This window comes from Pleuronectes platessa, chromosome 17, assembly GCF_947347685.1.
Source record: "Pleuronectes platessa chromosome 17, fPlePla1.1, whole genome shotgun sequence".
Lineage (NCBI taxonomy): Eukaryota > Metazoa > Chordata > Actinopteri > Pleuronectiformes > Pleuronectidae > Pleuronectes > Pleuronectes platessa.
Window position 1 is genome coordinate 5,360,494 of NC_070642.1, and position 20,572 is coordinate 5,381,065.

At 41.1% G+C, this 20,572-nt stretch overlaps 1 protein-coding gene across 1 annotated transcript in view; it reads left to right on the top strand.

The window, feature by feature from the left end:
- The window catches only part of enah (ENAH actin regulator), a 123,641-nt gene that overhangs the window by 60,965 nt on the left and 42,104 nt on the right, over positions 1-20,572 (top strand). The window contains exons 2-3 of the mRNA XM_053444826.1: positions 2,001-2,166; positions 4,699-4,876. Coding sequence (XP_053300801.1) covers positions 2,001-2,166; positions 4,699-4,876 — 344 coding nt within the window. The remainder of the gene's footprint in view (positions 1-2,000; positions 2,167-4,698; positions 4,877-20,572) is intronic.

Sequence of the window (20,572 nt, forward strand, 5' to 3'; positions counted from 1 at the left end):
TGCCCAAACATCCCTGTGTCTGAATCTACAGAGAAACAGAAAAGGAAGTCATGGTTGTGGAAGTGGAGGTGGAACTCGCTTCACTTCAACGAAAATAATTATAGATCAGTTTGACCTTTCTGATTACGACCTACACCTTTTAAAGTACAGTGTAGAGACCTGATTGCTGCTCTGAGCCTTTGCGAGAAATACAAATAAATGCAAACTCCTTTAGAGACATGAGGTTTAATAATGTGCCTGTGAAATATGTAGAAATCATCTGGCTGAGCAGTGAGTCATGAATTAATGATCCTGCCTTCATTTTTTTGCTCCAATATGCCAGCTAGCACCAGCTCCTGTCTGTTTCTACTCACAGGCAAGTTATGGACCGAGACGTAAACTCAGCGTCCACACACCTTTTATTGGAAAAGCCTAGACATTGAGGCATAATGTAAGTTTGTCAGCTGCTGCAGAGTGTTAACCCAGTTTCAGCTTCTCTAATCATAATGAAACACATTAGCAGAGGTGTGAGTGTGAAATCTGGATGCTGGTGATGACGGTGTTGATATGGATACACACTGTACATGAGGGTGTGTCCTTGAGTCTAGTACAAGAACGGAATGCACACAGGAGATAAATGTTTCCGAGCTGTTTCAAGCAGATCCTGTGTTTTTCTGTCTTAGAGACGCATATGGAGTAGCTTTGGAGAATGTTTGCACTGGAGTGTCTGCATGTGAATGTGTTCATACCAACATTTGGTTTGACTTTTCAGTGACCACCCTCCTTCTTTTTTTTTTTATCCAATCTAAATCCGGATGTATTTATAGGAACATAAGGTGGGAATCTTTTAGCCCATTTACACTCCGATAAGGCTTGACCACATGAGAGTGCACGTGTGATGCACTCAAGATGCATTAAAGACCTTGGGTGGTTTGGCAGAGGTCGTCAGGGACACTTTGTGACCACACTGAACACAAGTGTAAATGCAGTTGTGTTGTCAGTCCCCATATAACAACTACGTGGGCAGAAATTATGATGGTGATGTTTTTCATTTTGGGCACGCCACTGGTCTCTACGGACACGAGCAGTTCATTATTTGCAGCACTTCCTGTTTCAAAGTAAAAGCAGTAAAAGAGTAGTGCACTATCCATTCGTTTGTTTTATCAAAGTTATTGTTAGTACGGCTTCATTCATAGAGTCCTGCCATTTAGTTGAGTAAATAGGCCTAATTTTATAGAGGAAATACAGATGTCATTCCACAAACATCATGTAGCAGCCTCGCAGCAGACCTACAACAGACGTGAACGTGATGCAGCAGATCAGTGAAGCAGACATCACGTGCTGCACATGCAACCAGTGTGGCCCAGGCATCAACAAGTTAACATATACCTTTGTTAGATGAGGTGAAGATGAGATCAATCGAAAAGCAATAACACAATAATAAACACAATAACGCAGTGTCACGGCTGGCTAATATCATCTTCTTGTGTTTTGTTCCGTTTTGGACTTCGAAAAATGAGAAGAAGATGTGACATGAGCCTGACAAAGTGACATATTCACAAATTACCCACTGGAGACTCATAGTATTAGTAGGCATCTGAATAGAGGGAGATTTATCCTCTTGTCGTTTACCCCTGGCCCTCTTCACTGCTTTTTCTGAATCTCTCCTCCTGTATCCTTCTTTTCCCCTTTCTCTTTATGGCCGATTCAAGTTGTCAGTATTGCAGTGATGTACAGAGATTCATATCGCCGAGCCGCTTTCTTCTCACCTGTTTTCCCCTCGGTTTTGCTCTGCTATCAGCAGTTTTAGCAGAAGTCATGCAATGAATAATTGACTGTTTCCCTCCCTGCAGTCTGTCACATCCTCTTGCACAGCAGCCCATTGCTCACATCATGGATGTAGTAACACACCACGCACACATTGAGGGAATAAAGTAGAATATATATTTAAGTTAACAATGTGTTTTTTATATGGGTGAATAGTATATAATGATTTTGTTCTCTGTCTCCTGTCCATACAGTGAACAGAGTATCTGCCAGGCGCGAGCCGCTGTCATGGTGTACGATGATGCCAATAAGAAGTGGGTCCCAGCCGGTGGTTCCACTGGCTTCAGCAGAGTCCACATCTACCACCACACAGGCAACAATGCCTTTCGCGTGGTGGGACGCAAGATCCAAGATCATCAGGTCAGTGCATCAAACAAAGAACCTGCACACACATTGAACCCTGTTTGCCTAATGCATGAAGTCAGCTGGAGTTTTTTTTATTTACAGTGGACAGTTCAGTTTTGTGAGTTAATAAAATATTACTAAAAGATTACAAAAAGTTGTTTGTATTGTTGCCTTTTGCTTGTTAAAGTACACTGAGAGTGGGGAAAATTGAGAAATGGGAACTGACATGGAAATTAAATATGATGGTAGCAAGATCCACTCACACACACACACGCACACACGCACACACGCACACACGCACGCACGCACGCACGCACACGCACACACACACACACACACACACAGAAAAGCCTCTATATGAACACATTCACCTATAGTCACCAACAACAGATTCCCGAAAGGTGGAGGATGGTCGGATGAGCTCACAGCTTGACAGCAGCCATAAGCAGGTGTGATGCACTGTGGGTATGAGTGTGTGCTCTGCATGTTTGTTATATATTGTAGACAGAGGCTTCAACACAAAATACAGCAAGCAGCTGTTGAATGAAGAGGAGAATTAGAGACACACAGCTTACCTGTGTGTTTGTGTGCCTGTGTCTGTGTGTAATGAATTCCTCCTGTGAGATGACAAACGCTGTTGCTGCAAAAGCAAAAAAGTAAAGTAACATGGGCTGACATTTTATCTCAGTACTAAGACTAAATTAAAAATAACAGACAAAGTTAAACACGAGTATGCAGGGTGCAGAAGTGCAAAGCAGAGAATCTGCTGTTGTCACAGTCCTGCAGGTTCTGGTGTTCCCACTCTGTCTCCGAGAGTCACAAAAGAGTAGTTTGAGGTCTCTCTCCTTGGCTGTCTGCCCAGGACACTAAAAACTCCCCATGTTAGCACTGAAGCACCTTAAACACATGACAGAATGATAATTTACCACATTATCAGCTCCAATGTTTATGTTTCATTAGACTCTGGGCTTTTGGCACAACGAGATCCGAGTGTGTGAATTTAGTTTTGAATCGTCGAAGAGTTTTTGGAGCAGGCGAACAGAGCTAGTGAGAGACAGAGTGAGAGGTGAAGATCTTTACTCCTTGATTTTATCTCCATTTGAGCTCCCGGGCCACAAATCTCAAGTTAGCTTGGCTGTCACATACACTTCCCCAAACCTTTTCCGTACTGGTATTTTATGTCAGTTAATGCTCTCAGCACTTCAGCACAGCTAAACAGGACGAAGATGCATTCTGTCATGGTGATGCTAAAAATTCATTATTTACTAGACATTATGGTTGTGCACTATTCCCATTTGAATTGTGCTGGCATTGGTGTGTGGAATTCACATCAGTACCCAACAGTAGGCCTGATTTTTTAATACCTAACTCCCTGGGTTTATCACGTGCATTTTCTGTAATGTTGTTGTCATGTAGTAATATCGTGGTGTAATATCTCCCCTTAAATACGATGCATTTTACTTTTTTCTACTAATGTTATACTGAAAAATATTCTTTTAGCAAAATAAATAGAATGTTGAGAAGGCGTTTAAGACTCAGCAATTGACAAACTGAAGTAACAACAACAACAACTCCTTTACTGGGATAATTAGTCGCCTAAAGATGTCAATGAAGTTGTTGATGACACATTTTGTCATTTATCATTGTCCATCGAGAGTTCAGCCTCTGTTTTGCTGACTGTGACAGTTGAAGGTCCATCAAATACGATTCACTCATCATCTTTTAGACAAACTATGTCTGCCCAGGTGTTTCCTCAGGTTACATGTGTCTCCCTGGCCAGCTTTAGGATTTTGAATCCCAAATTTTTCAGTGATAGTAGTCAGCATGACTCTTGGAAAGTGTAACACACTTTTGGCTCATCATTACCCCGATATACTCATCTTGGCTATATCCACAACTATGTTTTCCTTTGAATACGCAACCCGATTTAGATTGAAAAGTCCAGGGGTGTTATTCTAATCTGGACGGGTAGAAACAGAGATGTTTGATTCCTATGATGTACACATTCACAAACTCTTTTCGGTCACGATGTAGCTTTTGCTCCTATCACATTAACCCCTCTCAGAAGAGAACAACCAACATTAGGTCGGGCTGGCAGTGTAGAACGCAACGTGGATATTCAATTGCAAGCGTTACTGGCCCTGTTGTCTTTGCTAACAGCTGTTGTGCAGATATATTCTGCATTTTTACAATGATACAACAGTTCACATGTGTAGGAGACAAGCTGTTATTCAAGTATTTCCTGTTCACACCGGTAAGGGTTAGTATGGACAGTGATTAAAACTGATACAGTGCCAAAACACTTGTGTGTACAGGGATTCATTTAGATAAAAATGCAGTTTTCAAACAAAATGTAGTAGATGGATGTAGCCTGAACAAGCTGGGTGATGTAGTGCTTGCTCATTGTGGGAACTGCTCTTTACGAAAGTAAAGTAAAGTGATAATGTACAAATAAAATTGAATTGAATCAATAAAAAGTTGGGTATCAAAGCCAGCCCAAGCCAATCTAAAGAATGTTTCCCTTTTGTTCTTCCCTTGTGTCTCCAGGTGGTGATAAACTGTGCACTCCCCAAGGGTCTGAAGTACAACCAGGCCACTCAGACCTTCCACCAGTGGCGTGACTCCAGACAGGTCTACGGCCTCAACTTTGGCAGCAAGGAGGACGCCAATGTATTTGCCAGCGCCATGATGCATGCCCTTGAGGTGCTCAACTCCCAGGACTCTGGTAAGACTGACTTATACAATAGATGGGTTTCAAGGCAAAGTTTGATTCACAACTGGGGCACACTTGGTATATATGGGTCTCGTCTTGTTTGTATAGTGCTGTTAAGCCACTGTTTTTTATGTGTCAGTTGTGACCTGCTAATGACTCGCAGGGGAAATTAGCAGTAAGGTGCTAATCAGCGTTTGATATTATACATGGTTGCTTGCAAAAAAAAGAGTCAAGCGTTGTTTCTTTATAACCAGTGGACCTGCATTTTAAATTGTTGATCATCAACCAAATAATGTTGAGCCATCAGATATATGTTTTACGTGAACTGGATAACTGAGCATTACATTTAAGTTGTTGCTGCAGCTTGAACCCTTAATACCGCTGATAAGTAGCTGGTTTCATTGTTGCTGCGTGTGCTGAAGGAACAGAGTGGACCACAGTGGGTGGAACATGATTTGAAACATTCAGGATAAAGAAAAACATCTGTCAACAGTGAAAACATGATTTTTTAAGTGAGCTACAGTTACTAATGGGTTAAGTAGAAACAATGATTCGAGTTAATTCCCCACAAAGGGAGAGAGAGAGCTGCAGTTACTACAGCCGTGAGTTCCTTTAATCAAAACTTCCATTTGGAGCTGCCTGTCTGAGAGCACAGCAGGCAGCTAATGATAGACGGCTCCTGGTAACAGCATGACTTAATGGGATGATGCATTCTTAGCATCGTTGAGCATGATTGGTACTTACATGTTGCAATTCTGAATTTGTAACCTTTTAAATTGAGCATCGATCTAAGTGTAAAAAGGAATGACATTCTGGCAACAGGCTGCCAGTGTACTAAGAGAATGTAGGAAGGAGTTAGAATTCATGACACACACACACAAGCACTGTGCTTCCAGTGGTACACCCTGACCTTGGCTCTCTGAAACATGCTGTCATTACGAAGCTACATCCTCCGGCTGTGTCTACATTTTCATACCTGAGGAGGAGGAGGAGGAGGAGGAGGAGGAGGAGGAGGAGGAGGAGGAGGAGGAGGAGGAGGAGGAGGAGGAGGAGGAGTGTGTTGTCCGTGTGCGTTCCCACAGTGAACAGTGCCCTGCTTGAAGCTGAACTTTCTGCTGATTACTCTCCCCTCATCACCCCCCCTCCTGCTTTCTTTTCGCTTTGCTGTTTTTAATCCAACAGAGACGCAGCAGAGGTTTTAATTGCAGCCAGTTTGTATGTGTGGGACTCCAGATGCTGTTCCACATGACCCACAATGCCCCACATCCTTTCATGTTCCCCTCTGTTCCTCTTCTCTCCTCTCCCCACACTATAATCCCATCCAATAATTAAGATGGTAGTCATGCACCTCATTATGCTAAAGGTGCTAACTTTGTGTGTGTGCGGCTTGTTTGTGTGTAAGGATGAGAGACAGAGGGTAAAAATTGGGTCATTGTACTTGTTTCAAATATTCCAATATCCATCCATCCATTTTCTATATCTCTTATCTTTTGAGCGTCTCAGTCGGAGCTGGGGTCGATCCCAACCGACAACATTCAAACAGTTGAGGATGACAAATAGAAAATATATCGAAATAATGTAATATGCCTCTGTACATCAGAACATAGATTCAAGCTACACTAATCAATCTTTTTGAACATGATTATAATGTATAATTTCATTTGGAACGACAAAGTGAACGATTCTGTAGTTCACCTCGGTTTTATAGGCACGAGCATTTTGTAACCTTTAACCTATCAGCGTCCTGCATGGGTCCACTTTTGTAAACCTGCTCAGTACCCCTTAACTGCAATCATCTCCAAGTAAAATCTGGACCCATCAGTACATATGACCCGTGACCCATTATTAAACACACATGCTACATACACAGTCATTCACATCAAATGGGTTTTGTCCTCCTTGTCCTCCTGTTTCTGTGGTTGAGTTGTTGTTTTGGAAAAGTATCTGAATAGTCGAGGGACCTGTGTTTCTGCAGCTGTCAATGTATTTCCTCAGTGACAACGAGCCTAGCTTATTTTGGCCATAAAAGCTAATACATTGTGGCACATTTTACAAGCAGCAAAGCCATTGAGAACAGATTCCCCACTGGATATTTCTGTCTTTATTTGATCTATTTTGATGCCCCAGCTAGTTTTGGTGCCTGCAGTGACAATTTTGTAGCGGAAGTGATGGTAAACTAGGTGGTGTCATAGGTTTTCACAAAAAACTAATCCTTCAGGCTGAGTAAGTTTAATAGAAGCGGATCTAGATGTTTGCCATTTTACCCACCTACGTTTATATTACATTTTTACCCATGACCTTCCTAATGTATTTAGATGAATATATTTTTTGTTACACTACTTTTTTGGAAGTCTACCCATCCTGCAAGTAACTGACCTGGTGCAGGACTCTACCTGTTGACACATTTTTTTCCACCTGCAACTCTCCCTTATATTCTCAATATACACTCCTCCGCATGACAGACAGAGACAAAATCAGCAACAAGCTGAAGAACACTGAGTGAAGCTTTTAGTCGTCAAAGATCCTGATCCTCAGCAGCGGGTGTAGACTGAGAGAGAACAAAATCAGAGAGTCGCTTGTCAGTTTGAGACGAAAAAATAACAAGTCTTTAAAGGATGAGTGTGTGGAATTTAGTGGTGAAGTTGCATGTTGCAGCTGAATACCCCTCACCTCATCCTCCCGTTCAAACATGAAAGAGAACCTGTCATAGCCTTCAGTTGTCATTACAACTCAAAACGTGTTTAGTTTGTCCAGTTTGGACGACTGTTAAAAACATGGCGGCCTCCGTAGAGAGGACCAGCTCTTGATGTTAATATTAAGTGTTTAAATATAAAGCGCCCATTTTAGGGTAAATAAAACAACAATTTATAAAATGTTGACGAAACACACTCGTGAAATCCCCACTAGGATTATTTTACTTTCAATTTTTGCCATTAGATTCCTTTCACCTAAATCTTACACAATGGACCTTTAAAAGGTCTGGATAGTAGACTCGGCTCATTGACAGTGCTTGAATTTATATATATGTATGTGGGTATTTGAGGTGCTGCTGGAACACATCTAGTAAAAGCTCTAAATGCTTTGTGTGTTTAGCAAAAGCATATTTGTGTTTCAGTACTTGAAATAAGAATTGAGTAGAAATTGATGCTTTTTTCTATTTAGCTGCATAAAACTAATAGAAGAAAAATCATTTTGAATCTGAGTTAAATCTTTACATCACAGATAAACGAGACAGACACGTACTCTTGTGTCTGTTATAACTCTTTTAGACCGAAATTAGCAGGTAAATGCAGGTTTTTTAAAGCTGGATAAACCCACTTAAAAGACATGGAGAGGAGTCAATATTGAATTTTCCCCGGTTTGTTATGTTACGTTCGATAATCGCAAATTGTTTTCAAGATGTAAAAAATATACACAAGTGTTCACGAGTCATGCGTTATGCAGAAAAATTGCAGCGTCAGCATCTAGACTGCTAGATGTAGAAGTTTTCATCACTGCCGTTTAGAGCTATTAAAAACCTGTGTTGATGTAGAGTCATTTGACCCAGGAGTGAATGCGGATCATATCTATTCCCATCTCAGACAAAAGCTGTTGTTGTTTGCAGGTTTTGTTTGACCAGTATAAAATGGACTTTAAAGAGACAAGCCATGGATAAATGCAGTTGTCTTACTCATCCCCAGGACAACCTAAAACCTTTCAAAATCATATTTCTCTTTCTTTGCTTCCCCATCTCTCCTTCTCCTCGCTTCTCGATTTAGATTTTTTAAAGATATATTTTGGGCACTAAACCCTTTATTGATTGGATGAATTTAAGCGTTTACAGGGTGTAGAGAGAGCGGTAAAAGAAACGCAGCAAAGATCATAAATGAACCTGAACGGCCGCTGCAGTTAATTTTTACCTTCTTTTTTTTTTGCCACTTTCTCATTCATCTCACATACTGCCCTTCTTTGCCTCACTCCTGTCTCCCTCCTTTTGGCCTCACCCCGTGTCTCAGCGGTTCAGCCAGCTGCCTACAGAAGCCCCAGGAAGGTGACAGGGATTCCCCTTTCACCCCACTGTTTTGCTAATATATTTGTGTCCTGACAGCTGCTCCCGGTGTGGCGTCTATTCCGGTCCAAGTCTTCTGTGGACTTGACACTCCTCCCCGGCACACAGAGGTTCGCTCTCCATCACTCACTCAGTGGGTGTTAAAGCCCTGCCACACGAGCGAGGGTCAGGTCACTTATTTTCGGCATGCATTTGTTGTGCGTGGTGATATGTGCTGTGTGAATGATAAAGTGGAAGCTTTTAATAATCCTTGTGAAGTCTTACCTGTGGTGCCTGTATGTGCTAGCATCTCTGTTTGGACCTCACATGGAAGCTGCTGTTGGTTTGACTTGTTTTTGTGAATCTCTCAAGTCACATAGACAGAAAGTGCAGTAAGTGCTTTAGCTAACTAAGCTTTCCTCTTCATGGTTTACAGGAACAGCTCGATAATCTTTGGAGACATACAGTAAATCACACCTCGGTCAGTCCGAGCCGGAGAGGACAGTTTAAAGAGAACAAGACAAACAGCTGGATGAGCATAGTAATGGCCTCTCTTAGATAGCTTCTTCTTTTATATTTACAGTCGTCTTCACTTTATTGGCCCGATTTGGATCCTGTTCTTTACTCTTGGCGAGTCCCTTCTCTTCTTCTCGGCCGGAGAGCACTTTTATTATCAATTATCAAACTAGAAATATGTTTGCTGTTAGTTGAAAGGTACGATGGAGTATAGGGCCATACTGAAGAATTAAAAAATCAGAGATTTTGCAAATAAAGTCATGATTAATTAAAAAGAAGGCATAATATTACGAGAATAGATTAAATAAAGTAAAAAGATTTCCCAAAATATGCAGAAAGGGCAACCTGAGCTCACTCTAGTTCTTATCTTTCAGATGTAACTGACGATGTCCAGGCGACCACTAACAAACATTTACTCCTCCGTGAACGGAACTCCACATCTATATGGCTTTCTTCAGAATAGTCCTGATACTTATGGTAATGTGGAGCTGATGAGCCAAAAGTATTTTGTTATTTGTGAATCCAACATATTTTAACCCAAGTGACAGACCCTGCTAAAAGTCCTCCTCTAACATCAGTCACAGACTAACATTATGACTTAATTCTTGTAATATTGTGATTTTATTCTCGACTTTTCATGTAATATCACAACTTTATTCTCAAAATCTTGTTTTTTTCCTTTAAGTGGCACTAATACTCCACTGTAGAGTGTGGACGTGTGAATAATTGTAATCTCTTTCTTGGAAGTATTGCGTTGGCGTGTTTTTTTTTTTCTTTAACCAGTTTTTCACTTTACATGAATAATCTTGTTTCAGCTTTTATTTTTGTCCGGTTTTCAATGACTCGGATTAAAAAGGCACAGAAGATTTGCTGCTACGAAAACATTTATGCTCTGATCAAAACAGATTATGGGAGATCAAGAGGATGATGGTAAACTGGTATTTAATAAGGGGCAATTTCTCTTCTCCTCCGCTTCAAGAAGAGTTAATATTTGTATCCGTAACCAGTTCAAATCCCGGTGGCATGACACCAAAACTTTTTTGAACCATTGTTATTATAGTGTATTTTTTCATGGAACCCACCCAGTTATGCCCACCCGCATGTGCACGCATGCACTTTACAGCTAAAAATTACATCATTCATATCAGTAGACCACAAAGACCTGACCTAAATGAGACGTTCTGGTCTTTGGAGGGTTTCCTATTTGGGTCCTGACCAAGTGTCTGTATGTGAGTGAGACTTGTATGTATGTAGTCCACACACACACACACACACACACACACACACACACACGGGCGGCTGTGGCTGAGGTGGTAGAGCAGTCATCCTCTAACCCGAAGGTAGGCGGTTCTATCGCATTCCAAAGTGTCCATGGGCAAGGTACTGAACCCCAAATTGCCCCTTATAGAAAAAAAGTGCTGCTCATATGCACTGTGTGTTTGGATGGGTAAAAGGGAAATTGTACTGTTAAAGTGCTTTGAGTGGTCATAAAGACTAGCAAAACCTCTATATAAATACAGACCATTTACTATTTACATATATACATATATATATATATACAGCATACTGGAGGAGCCGGGTTTCGAATCACAGACTGGTTGGTGGACAGCCCGTTCCACCACCTGAGCCACAGCCAAGTTTGCTGACTTTAAAAAGCAGCGCGTGGCAGAATAACTATTCTAACAGGAAGACTTTTTTTTTTTATGAGAGCCCCCAATAAAAGACAGCAGTGAGGTGATGTCAGGGGTAAAAAAACAGTAAGGGTCTCATAGATAACTTAAAAACAGTGTGCGTTATAGAGACAGAGGGCCAGCCTTGGCATGTAACTTTCAATGATGAGCATTTTAGTTGTTAACTTCCTATTGATTTGGAACAAAGTGACGTAGTTTCTGTTCTCTGATCTCAAACAGGGACACTTGGAGAACCTGCCACACACACACACACACACACTTTGTTCATCAGTGTTTCCCCTCTCTCCTAAAAAGGCCAAAGTAGAGCTGGATGAAAGGACGGGATTAGGAGAGGGACGGATGGGTCACAACTGGCCAGGCGTCTGTCTGTGTTGTGGTCTGGCCTGTAAGCCGCTCCTCTGAGGGCATGGCAAGGACGTAGAAGGTAGAGAGCATGAAAGGGACAAGGTGAAATACAGAAGGTCTCAGGTATAAGGGTGGTATGACCTGCAGATGATGGACAGGATGTGGAAAACATAGAAGTGGTTTGGAGGGTTGATAGATTTGTGTCGTAACTCTAACCCTGTCCACATCACACAAAAACAACTTTGTCCTGGCCTAACCTGTGTCACTCTGCTGGACGTGTGAACAGCTCACTGCTTATAAAGACACTTTGTGTTGAAAAGGAAGAATGTGACCTGCAGCATGACTGTCATATCTTTGTGGAAACGGACGCAGTGCAGCAGCCCTGTGGCTAAATATTTATATCTGTCTCTATAGCTGTATTTCTGGCTCTGTGCCTTTAATTTCTTTGGCTGATATATACACACACACACACACACACACCCACACACACACACACACACACACACACACACACACACCGACACACACACATGCAGTTGTAGTTTGAGCTGTTGTGGATAATTTTTATATTATCTGAAAAGCCGAGCTGTGAGGTAGGGCAATATAATTGTCATTCATATCAATTCAGCGAAAGTTCATAAATATTGTTTAAGTACAATTGGGATAAATACGATAATAGATCCCCCTAAGATGTGTTTAATGCCACATCCTTAAATATTTTATCTCCATATATCGCCCATCTCTACTGTGAGGTCCGAATCTACAGACTTCAGCTGTTTACCTTTGCTTCATAGAAAACTTAAACCTAAAAAACATAAACTTTTCAAAGTCAAATTTTTGTGTTTGGAAAAAATCTTTAAAAATGTTATGTCAAAAGTGAAAAAAAAAAAGGTTTGGATCTGCCCCCTGATCCAGATATGTACCAAAATGTAATGGGTTCTTCCCTGACCCGTACCACATCCTGGCGGAGGTAAAAATCTGTCATTTCTGAGAATCCCTTTGTGACATTTTGCTCTTGAAATGTGCTTCTGTCACTTTCTCCCTTAGAAGCTATCTTTTGAAATAAAAGCGGTTGGATAAAAGTACAATATCTAAAAAGTTGTGTAGTAAAAGTATAAAGAAGCATATTGTTACATGTTGGAAATTAGTGCAGCGCTTGTATATATGCTCTCGCATTCCTTCTTAAATAGAGCAAACAATTTATTCTTCATGGTCTCACCAGATGAGCAGGATCTGAGCCTCCGCTCTATTTGTATTCACAGCCAGACTAAGATTTGGCAGCAACTAGTCTTCGCAGAGACGTATGAAAACTTGCTAAGTGGGGATTGTCACTTATTTTGTTTGTCTTTATGGTTCTTGCCAACAGTGAACCATGTGGCTCTCCATCATGTGAAACCTTAGTGGAGGGGAGGGGTTGAAATCCGAGAGAGCTCAGGGGGTTGTAGGAGGGCAGAAAGACTCGCTGAGCGACTTGTCCCGTAGAAACAGTCGACCCCGCTGACCAGAATGAGTTTATTATTGCAGGTCACACCTCCTGCAACCCCGTGCCACATCAGTCTGGTATGTGTTTATTTGGTTCAGACTGTGACGGCCCCTCATCCCTAACCCAGAAACCCCCTCCACCCCAACGACCCCAACTCCTTAACCCCCCCCCATCTGCCCACCTGGACCGCTTTGCATTTTCTCGATGAGCTCATGGTGTAGAGCATGAAAATTTAGACTACACACCACAACACGGCTTGACAACACGCACACACACAGAGAGTGTGATATCAGAAGAGCAGGAAGAAGGGACGTTGAGAGAAAGAGGCAAAGAGGTGTTAAAAGAGAAAGTATTTACGCAGAAAAGGAAGCACAATTTAAAGAGAGAGAGGGCAGGGCTTGTCTTGTTTATATTCTGACTGCTGCTGCCGGAGACTTTGCTTAACCGAGGACCCCCCCTCGGTCCTTGTCACAGCCGTAATTGCAGACATGCCTGTTGCAGCAAGATTTCATCGATTCTCTCAGGACACGCAGAAGATCAGCCGCGCTCAAATCATCCTCAGGAGTGAGTATAGTCTACCTGATGGGACATTTCCGCTTTGGAGTGTGTCCATTTCTTAAAGGCAGGCCTTGTGTGTGTCCGTTTTGGGCTTTGCATGATTGAAACTAAGTTTGGAAGCTTTGCATAATGAAAATTAGAAAGATTTCATTTCTGCAAAAGTGCACTTTTTCAGACCACATGCAATCACATGATTTGCATGATCGTAAATGTAAAATCTCAACTCTGCAACAGGAGTGCTGGTGTGTGTCCACAAAGTCTCAAAAAAGATTTGTTTAAACTTTTACAAACTTTCAAAATGTACATTTTCAGATCACCACTAATACGGTGTCAAACCTGTAAACAAACACTGAAACATTTGCTGCAGTTTTGAAGAAGGAAAAATTATGTTTCAGGGATTGAACTTGTTTTTACAACATTTTGCAAGGCTCAGTTTCAATCATGCACCACATTGTTTTATTAGACTTCAACCCTAACCTTTCAAAGCTTTTTTTGTTGTTGTTGAATTTGGTGTGATATTTATCCCATAAGAGCTCATCTTGTATCAGATCAGTACTCTTGAATCCAAGTTGGGTCCTCTTGAGTCCAAAAAGTCCACAAGAGTGTGTCGGTGTGTGTTTAACATTTCTGTCCCACAAGCATCAGACATATTTTATCTGCAAGCTAGGTCTCCATTGAGTCTTTCCGATTGGCCACGGAGCTGTTCTGCAATTTCATTGGTTAAGCTGTGCTCTAGTTGTCACATAACAACAGTGCAGGAGGGCTGCAGGGAGGAGTGACACAGTTGCCACGGTCTGCTGATCTCTCAAATAGAAGACCAAGTTTACCGTTTTATGTGAGACACAGCATGAATACGTTTTTGTACATTAGTTTGGCAAACCGTTAAAGTGCTGCGGTAATGAGTGTGAAGATAATGCACAAGGGAAGAAGACAAATATAAACCATGATTTGACTTGTTTGTGGGCTTTTCAAAATTCTGATGAATAACCATGAGCAAAAAAACAAACGCAAAGCTGCGAACAGAAAACCAACTCACTCGTGAGCATATTCACGAGGGAATGTGAGCAGTTGAAAATACATTGAGATTGGTGCTTTTGTAGTGTAGCATGCCATGGCTGAGCACTATCCTGGGTCCACAGCTCAGAATAGTTGCTTGTGTCTCCATTCTTTGTTTATTGTGGTTCAAATATGTCTGCTGTTGTGCTCATTGACAGCTGTTGGCTGGTAGAAAACACAACCAAACCAATCAGATATTTGTAGACGCCATTAAGAATGCGGATGTCGTATTCTTAAGCCAAAGCCAGAAATATAATGATGGGAAAAAACTGTGGTCACTTCAGTCTGTTGCAATCTGCTATCTCACCAGTAGATGTCACTAAATCATACACACAGAGCCTTCGTGTCACAGTTTGTTGTTTGCTAAGATTTTTAAATAAAGACTTGAAAAGGTACCCCATAGATACATATTAGATTGAAGGTTTTACAGTGTAAAACTAAAGTAGTCCTTGTACTCGCTGGTAAACTATTTGATACAGACACTGTTTTTAAATTACCCATAGCTTAGTTTGGCTCAATATATCTGAAAATAGCTCATCAGCTACTAAGTTATGTTTGTGGTTCCTTGTTATGTCAAGACTGCAGAAAAAATACATTCTATAGAAAAAGATGTCAGAATGCTGCTGCGTTTTCTGTGTTCAGGGCCTAAGAGTATTGGTTGTCAGATCATTGTCTCAACAGAAATATTCAGCTGAACTAAAACCTCAACTGTGTTTCCAATAGAACGTTTACAAAACACCATTCATTTAAATAACCAAGACGAATCATCATCTTTTGACCGAGACAAACAAAACGTCCACTGACACCACAAGACTGGACTCATGCTAATGTGTGTCCATGCTCTGGCCTCTGGCTAATAACATTTCACTTAAGCCAAATTCTTGCTTTCCCATGAATCAGTTGGTCTTTTGTCTTTTAGTGTGGAAGTCACTATTTATTGCTCTGACGTCATTGTTGTCATAAAACTGACCATCAGACGTGTCACTGACCAAAGTTGAGTTAGCATGTGATGGTCTTTTTGTATATTTAAGTGTAATTAAGTTAGCAGTGTACCGTTTACCAGAGTCTCATACTGTTTTTTTATAATGTATACTGCCATCTTTTGTCCCTGAGCTCCTCTGATCATTTGTTCAGTCAAAGCCTGAGAGGAAAATGATTAATGAGCTGTTATGACCTGTGTCATCTTTTCGGCAGAGGACAGATGTAAACAACCAGAGTTGGGTATAAGCAACAACACTGAAAAAAGCTGAATTAAGGTTTTACAAAAGCCAACATGCCTACATTAATGGAAGTGATGCTGCTGACCATAATTGTGTATTTTTGGAGGCAGTCATCCTGAATGTTTGACGGATAAAATATGCTTATGAAACACGGCTCTGAGCATGAATTAAATACACTCCTCCTCTCCATCTGAAATGAACTGCTGTTGTCTCTTGCCAGCTTTGCCAGACACAGATTTGTGTACATTTGCCTCCTCCTGTCCCCCCCCCCCCCCCTCTCTCATTTCCTCCTCAATTCATCGTGGACTGTTCTCTGTGTTCACAATGAAGAGTGTATCTGTATCTCACACACTGTGGCTCTGAGGATTTGGTTCTTTCTTCGTTGCCTTTATCCTGGTGAGCTGATGATTAGTCGTGTAGTAATATATCATTGCAGCATGGGTTTTGTGGGTCTTAAAGATTCTTATGGGTAAAGTAGAGGTAGCTGCTAAACAGGAACATCTCAGCAAGCTATTGACCGCCTTTATCTCACATAGCCAAATTTAATTCAGCTATGAGCAGTAAAAATAGAAGTATATTATCTATACTTACATGGAGGCACACTCCAGACTGTGGCTGTGTCCGAAATCATGAACCCCTACTCGCTATATAGGGACTCACTAGGGGACTATATTCTGAGCTTTTTGGCAAAAAAAAAAGAAATTGCTCTATTTTCTCTGTGCTGGAAATCATGTCATTGTCAGAGGAATATCATGTACAGCAAGGTCGGCCGCTGGAAAATCCCATAATAATACTACATCTGAACTGTTTATTTTACACTCAATGGGAGCGTAATGCATTATGGTATATATATCTTGGTTATTGACTAGGTTGTACACTACTTCTTAAGAGTGTTTTGCTTCCAAGAATCTAGAAGAGCTCAGTTGATCTTTCTGGAGTTGAGGTACTTTTGACCCAGTTTCTGTTTGTCCCAGGTTCAAGATGGAGAAGACATCATCTGGCAACTACTAACCCTGCCCCCTTCTTTCCACTCGTATCCCACTGAATACCCCAGTGTTTACCTTAACCATTCAAGGCCGTCGCCAGGGCCGCCCACTTGTTGCCGGGCAGATCTGAAACTATAATAAGCACGTGTTTGCTGGTTGTGTCACTCCGACATATGATCTTCCTCGTCTGACACTGGTTTCAGGATCATCCCTGTCATGTCACTCAGATATTCTGACAGAGTTGTGGGTTGGAATCAAATGTCCCGTAGCCAGACTTAGTGGGTGAGCCTTCTAGACATCCTGACTCCCCTGAGCCCCAAAATAATCCCCCAGCATGTAGGACACAGTGGAGGAGTCAGAGGTGGAAATTAAAACAGGTGGAAACAGCTCGGTTCACTCTAGACCTACAGCAAATTTAAACCCCTACAAATCTGTCTGAACGTGGGTTCCAGACTATTAAACGTCATAATTAGGGTCCAACAATCCTACTCATCCTGAGAGAACCTAACTCTTGGCTATAATTTGTCTTTTTAATGTTGTGTTTCTAAATCAGGAACTAAAAACTTAAAAATATCTTGAAAAACTTGCATTCAGGCAAAATAAAAATGAAACGGAGATAATTCCATTATATTGTTACAAATTCACTCATCAGTTCATGAACTCATGAATTATTTAACAGCATTTCCACAGGCCTTGGATATTAAGAATTTGTGCATTTGAGAAAAAACATTTAGATGATTTTTTCTGAGCGTGTAGGGGTGTCCTTGAAAGTGAGACTATTTTTTCCTTTTAATCAAAGCACAGCTTCGAGATTCATCAGTGTGCTTCAGGACATCGGAGGTTTGCTTTGTCAGAGCAGCAGATTTAAAAGGAATTATTTTCCTCTGCTTTCCTCCCAGGATGAGGCCTAAGGACATGATCTGTTCTTAAACTTTTGAGACCTTGAAACATTGATTAAAAAAAGACCCAGAAAGTCAGAAAGAAGTCACAGAATTATTTCATGGCAGAGACCTTTAAAGCTCCTCCGCAGTGTAATATGAGCCATGAAATAAAGGCCATGCAAAGGTTGTTTGAAAGAAGTGAGGTCATGAAGCTAGAGAGATAGCAACTGATGTGGAGTTGGATGCCAGAGAAAGTATTTGAAGTAGGTCTATTGATGCCAAGTTGTCCATTTTCATCGGCCTATCTAATGTAATGGTTATTGATGCAGCGTCACCATGAGACCTCAAATAACTATTTCACCGTCTTGTACTGGAAACACTATCGTCAGGGAGAACCAGGAAAGGGAGACAAAGCAACAACAAAACCATTAGGCACATTCCCAATTCTGTATCAAACATTTGCCAAAGAGTGATTTCTGGTCCTTTAGAAGTTTTTTTTTATCAAATTAGATTTCTCTCATCGCAGGCAATATTTTTAGGAGAGGTGCAGAGGAAATCTAATTGGTTTGGAGCTGCCAGGAGACATTATTCAATAAGTGATGGGAAACTTTAATGAGACTCAGTTCATGAACAAACTACATGAACAAACAAATATGTTTTGTGAGTGCTTTTTTTGCTTTTTTTTGCAGCAGGGAAAATACAGCTGTGTAAAAATGATGACAAAATATTTAAAAACTGTGCAATCAACAAGGTTACTCAGTGAGCGAACTAAAAGTGGTTTAAATAAAACGTCCCTCCTGACTGACGGTCATGCTTAACTGCCGCGAAGGAAGTCTTACAAAAATGACAACGGTAAAATCTAATGCGGATTTTAGTTCGTATTTATTCCATTTGAAAGCAGCTGATAGCTGATATATCTTATCTTGTGTCCAAAAACTTGGTACTATGCAAAATATAATTTCTCATCTTTGGGTTAAAGTTAACACATAATTTAGCTTAAAATGAAATGAAAGTGATGAGGTGATGGAGGCTATATAGGCACCTGGTGAAGTGATATGGCTGGACAGGGCTTCTACAATAAGTTTACACAGCAGAGTTAAATTACATAGTTTAATTTACCTACACATATAATCATATATCTACAGTGATGGATTCAGCATTTCAGTTCAGCCCTTTTCTAAAGCTTCAAACAGTAACAAGTCATAATTTCTGCCTTCCAGGTCTGAATATTGTACAGGAAATGATCAACGTCACACTGTTTCATAGTTAAGAGTCACTAGAGGGAGTTTTATAAATAACCTTGAGGTCGTCTGAGGTACAGTAAGCGAACGTTAAGTCCTAGTGTTTAACTCTAGGCATGTGGAATTCTAACAGGCCATGATCTCATCCATGGCCTGTATCCAAAATGCCATATTTAACAAACAAATGTATTTCTGTAGATCGTGTGTCAGTTTCTCTTGCTGCCAAGCCAAGTATGGAGACAGTCACTAGCTGTATCTATAGATGCGGTCATTCCTACCTGACAACAGATCTCAGAGGATGAACATCATGACCTGTATGTGAAACTATATGTGGATTACATCTTTCAAAAAATGTGTCCACTCTGTCATCTGACCTTTTTCACTGCGTTGTCTAAATAAACCTTCACACGGACATTTGTCTTTACAGTCAGGTGGATTTTGACAGAGTGAAGACAGTTGGAATGTCCTTTACTGGCGTCAGTGGGAAATATAAAGTAGCCCTTTCATATATATATTATATATATATTTGGATCAGATGACTGACTCACTGAAGGACGTCCTCCTCTTCATCCTGAAATACTTAGTCGCTTTGGCTCCATGTTTAAAACGTAATGTTTAAATGTTATTGGTGTATAACTTTATCAAAATTATCTTGACAGAGGCTGATTTTAGTTTCATCAGCTGGGACCTCTACCCGTTTGTATCGTGTGTTGTTGTGAACCGCAGCCTGGACTTTCTGTGTCTGAGGGATCTCAGAGTGAATCCCCCGAGGTTCTAGTGAAGACGTCTTCTCTTGATTGTTGACACGAAAACATTTTGCATCCTGGAGAGAATTCTTGACTTGCTCTACAGTCATGAAGACTTTTTTCTCCACTGTGCAGGTTTTTGTCATCCTCCTGTAGTGCCTGCATGGAGCAGACATTTGCAGATGAATCAATCAAATTGTATTCACAAATCTAATGGGCTTCATGGGCTCAGCAAAAGATTTCGGTTAAGGGTCCCAAATCCAGTCCCTATAAGATTCCATGTCCTCCCCACTCTAAAGTTTGAGGTGAACGTTGACTGAAGCTCCTGACCCATTCAATGTATGTGTTGGAGTGCTTCCACATGATTGGCTGACTGAAAAACTGCATGAATATGCAGGCATTCCTAATAAAGTGCTCCGTCATTGCCAGATGATTTGTCTTCTTTAGAAGTGGATGAACTGACTCTGCATCTAATGCTGCTTCCTGGGATCTAAATGAATAATTTAGGTAAAAGTCATTTATATCAAACTGGATTCCTAGCTGGTTTCCCATCTGCCTTGTACACACGCACACACACACACACGCACACACACACACACACACACACACACACACACACACACACACACACACACACACACACACACACACACACACAGCTAATGATATTGAGAGCAGCCTTGTTTCTTTATCTGTATCCAGTGTATGAATAATAGATTGGATCCAGGAAGTACAAACCGGCTGTCCAGCCCATCAGGTAGCGAGTCCTACCACATCCACAGCTCTGCCTGTCTCTCTCTCTCCCTCTCTCCCTCTGTCTTTTCGTCATCCTCTCTTCCCATCTCCTTCTCCGCCTTTGTGTTTCATCTGTTTGCTTTCTCCTCATTCTTGGTCTCTCTCTGGCTTTTCTTTCTCTTTCTCAATCTTGTGCTCTCTCTCTCTCTCTCTCTCTCTCTCT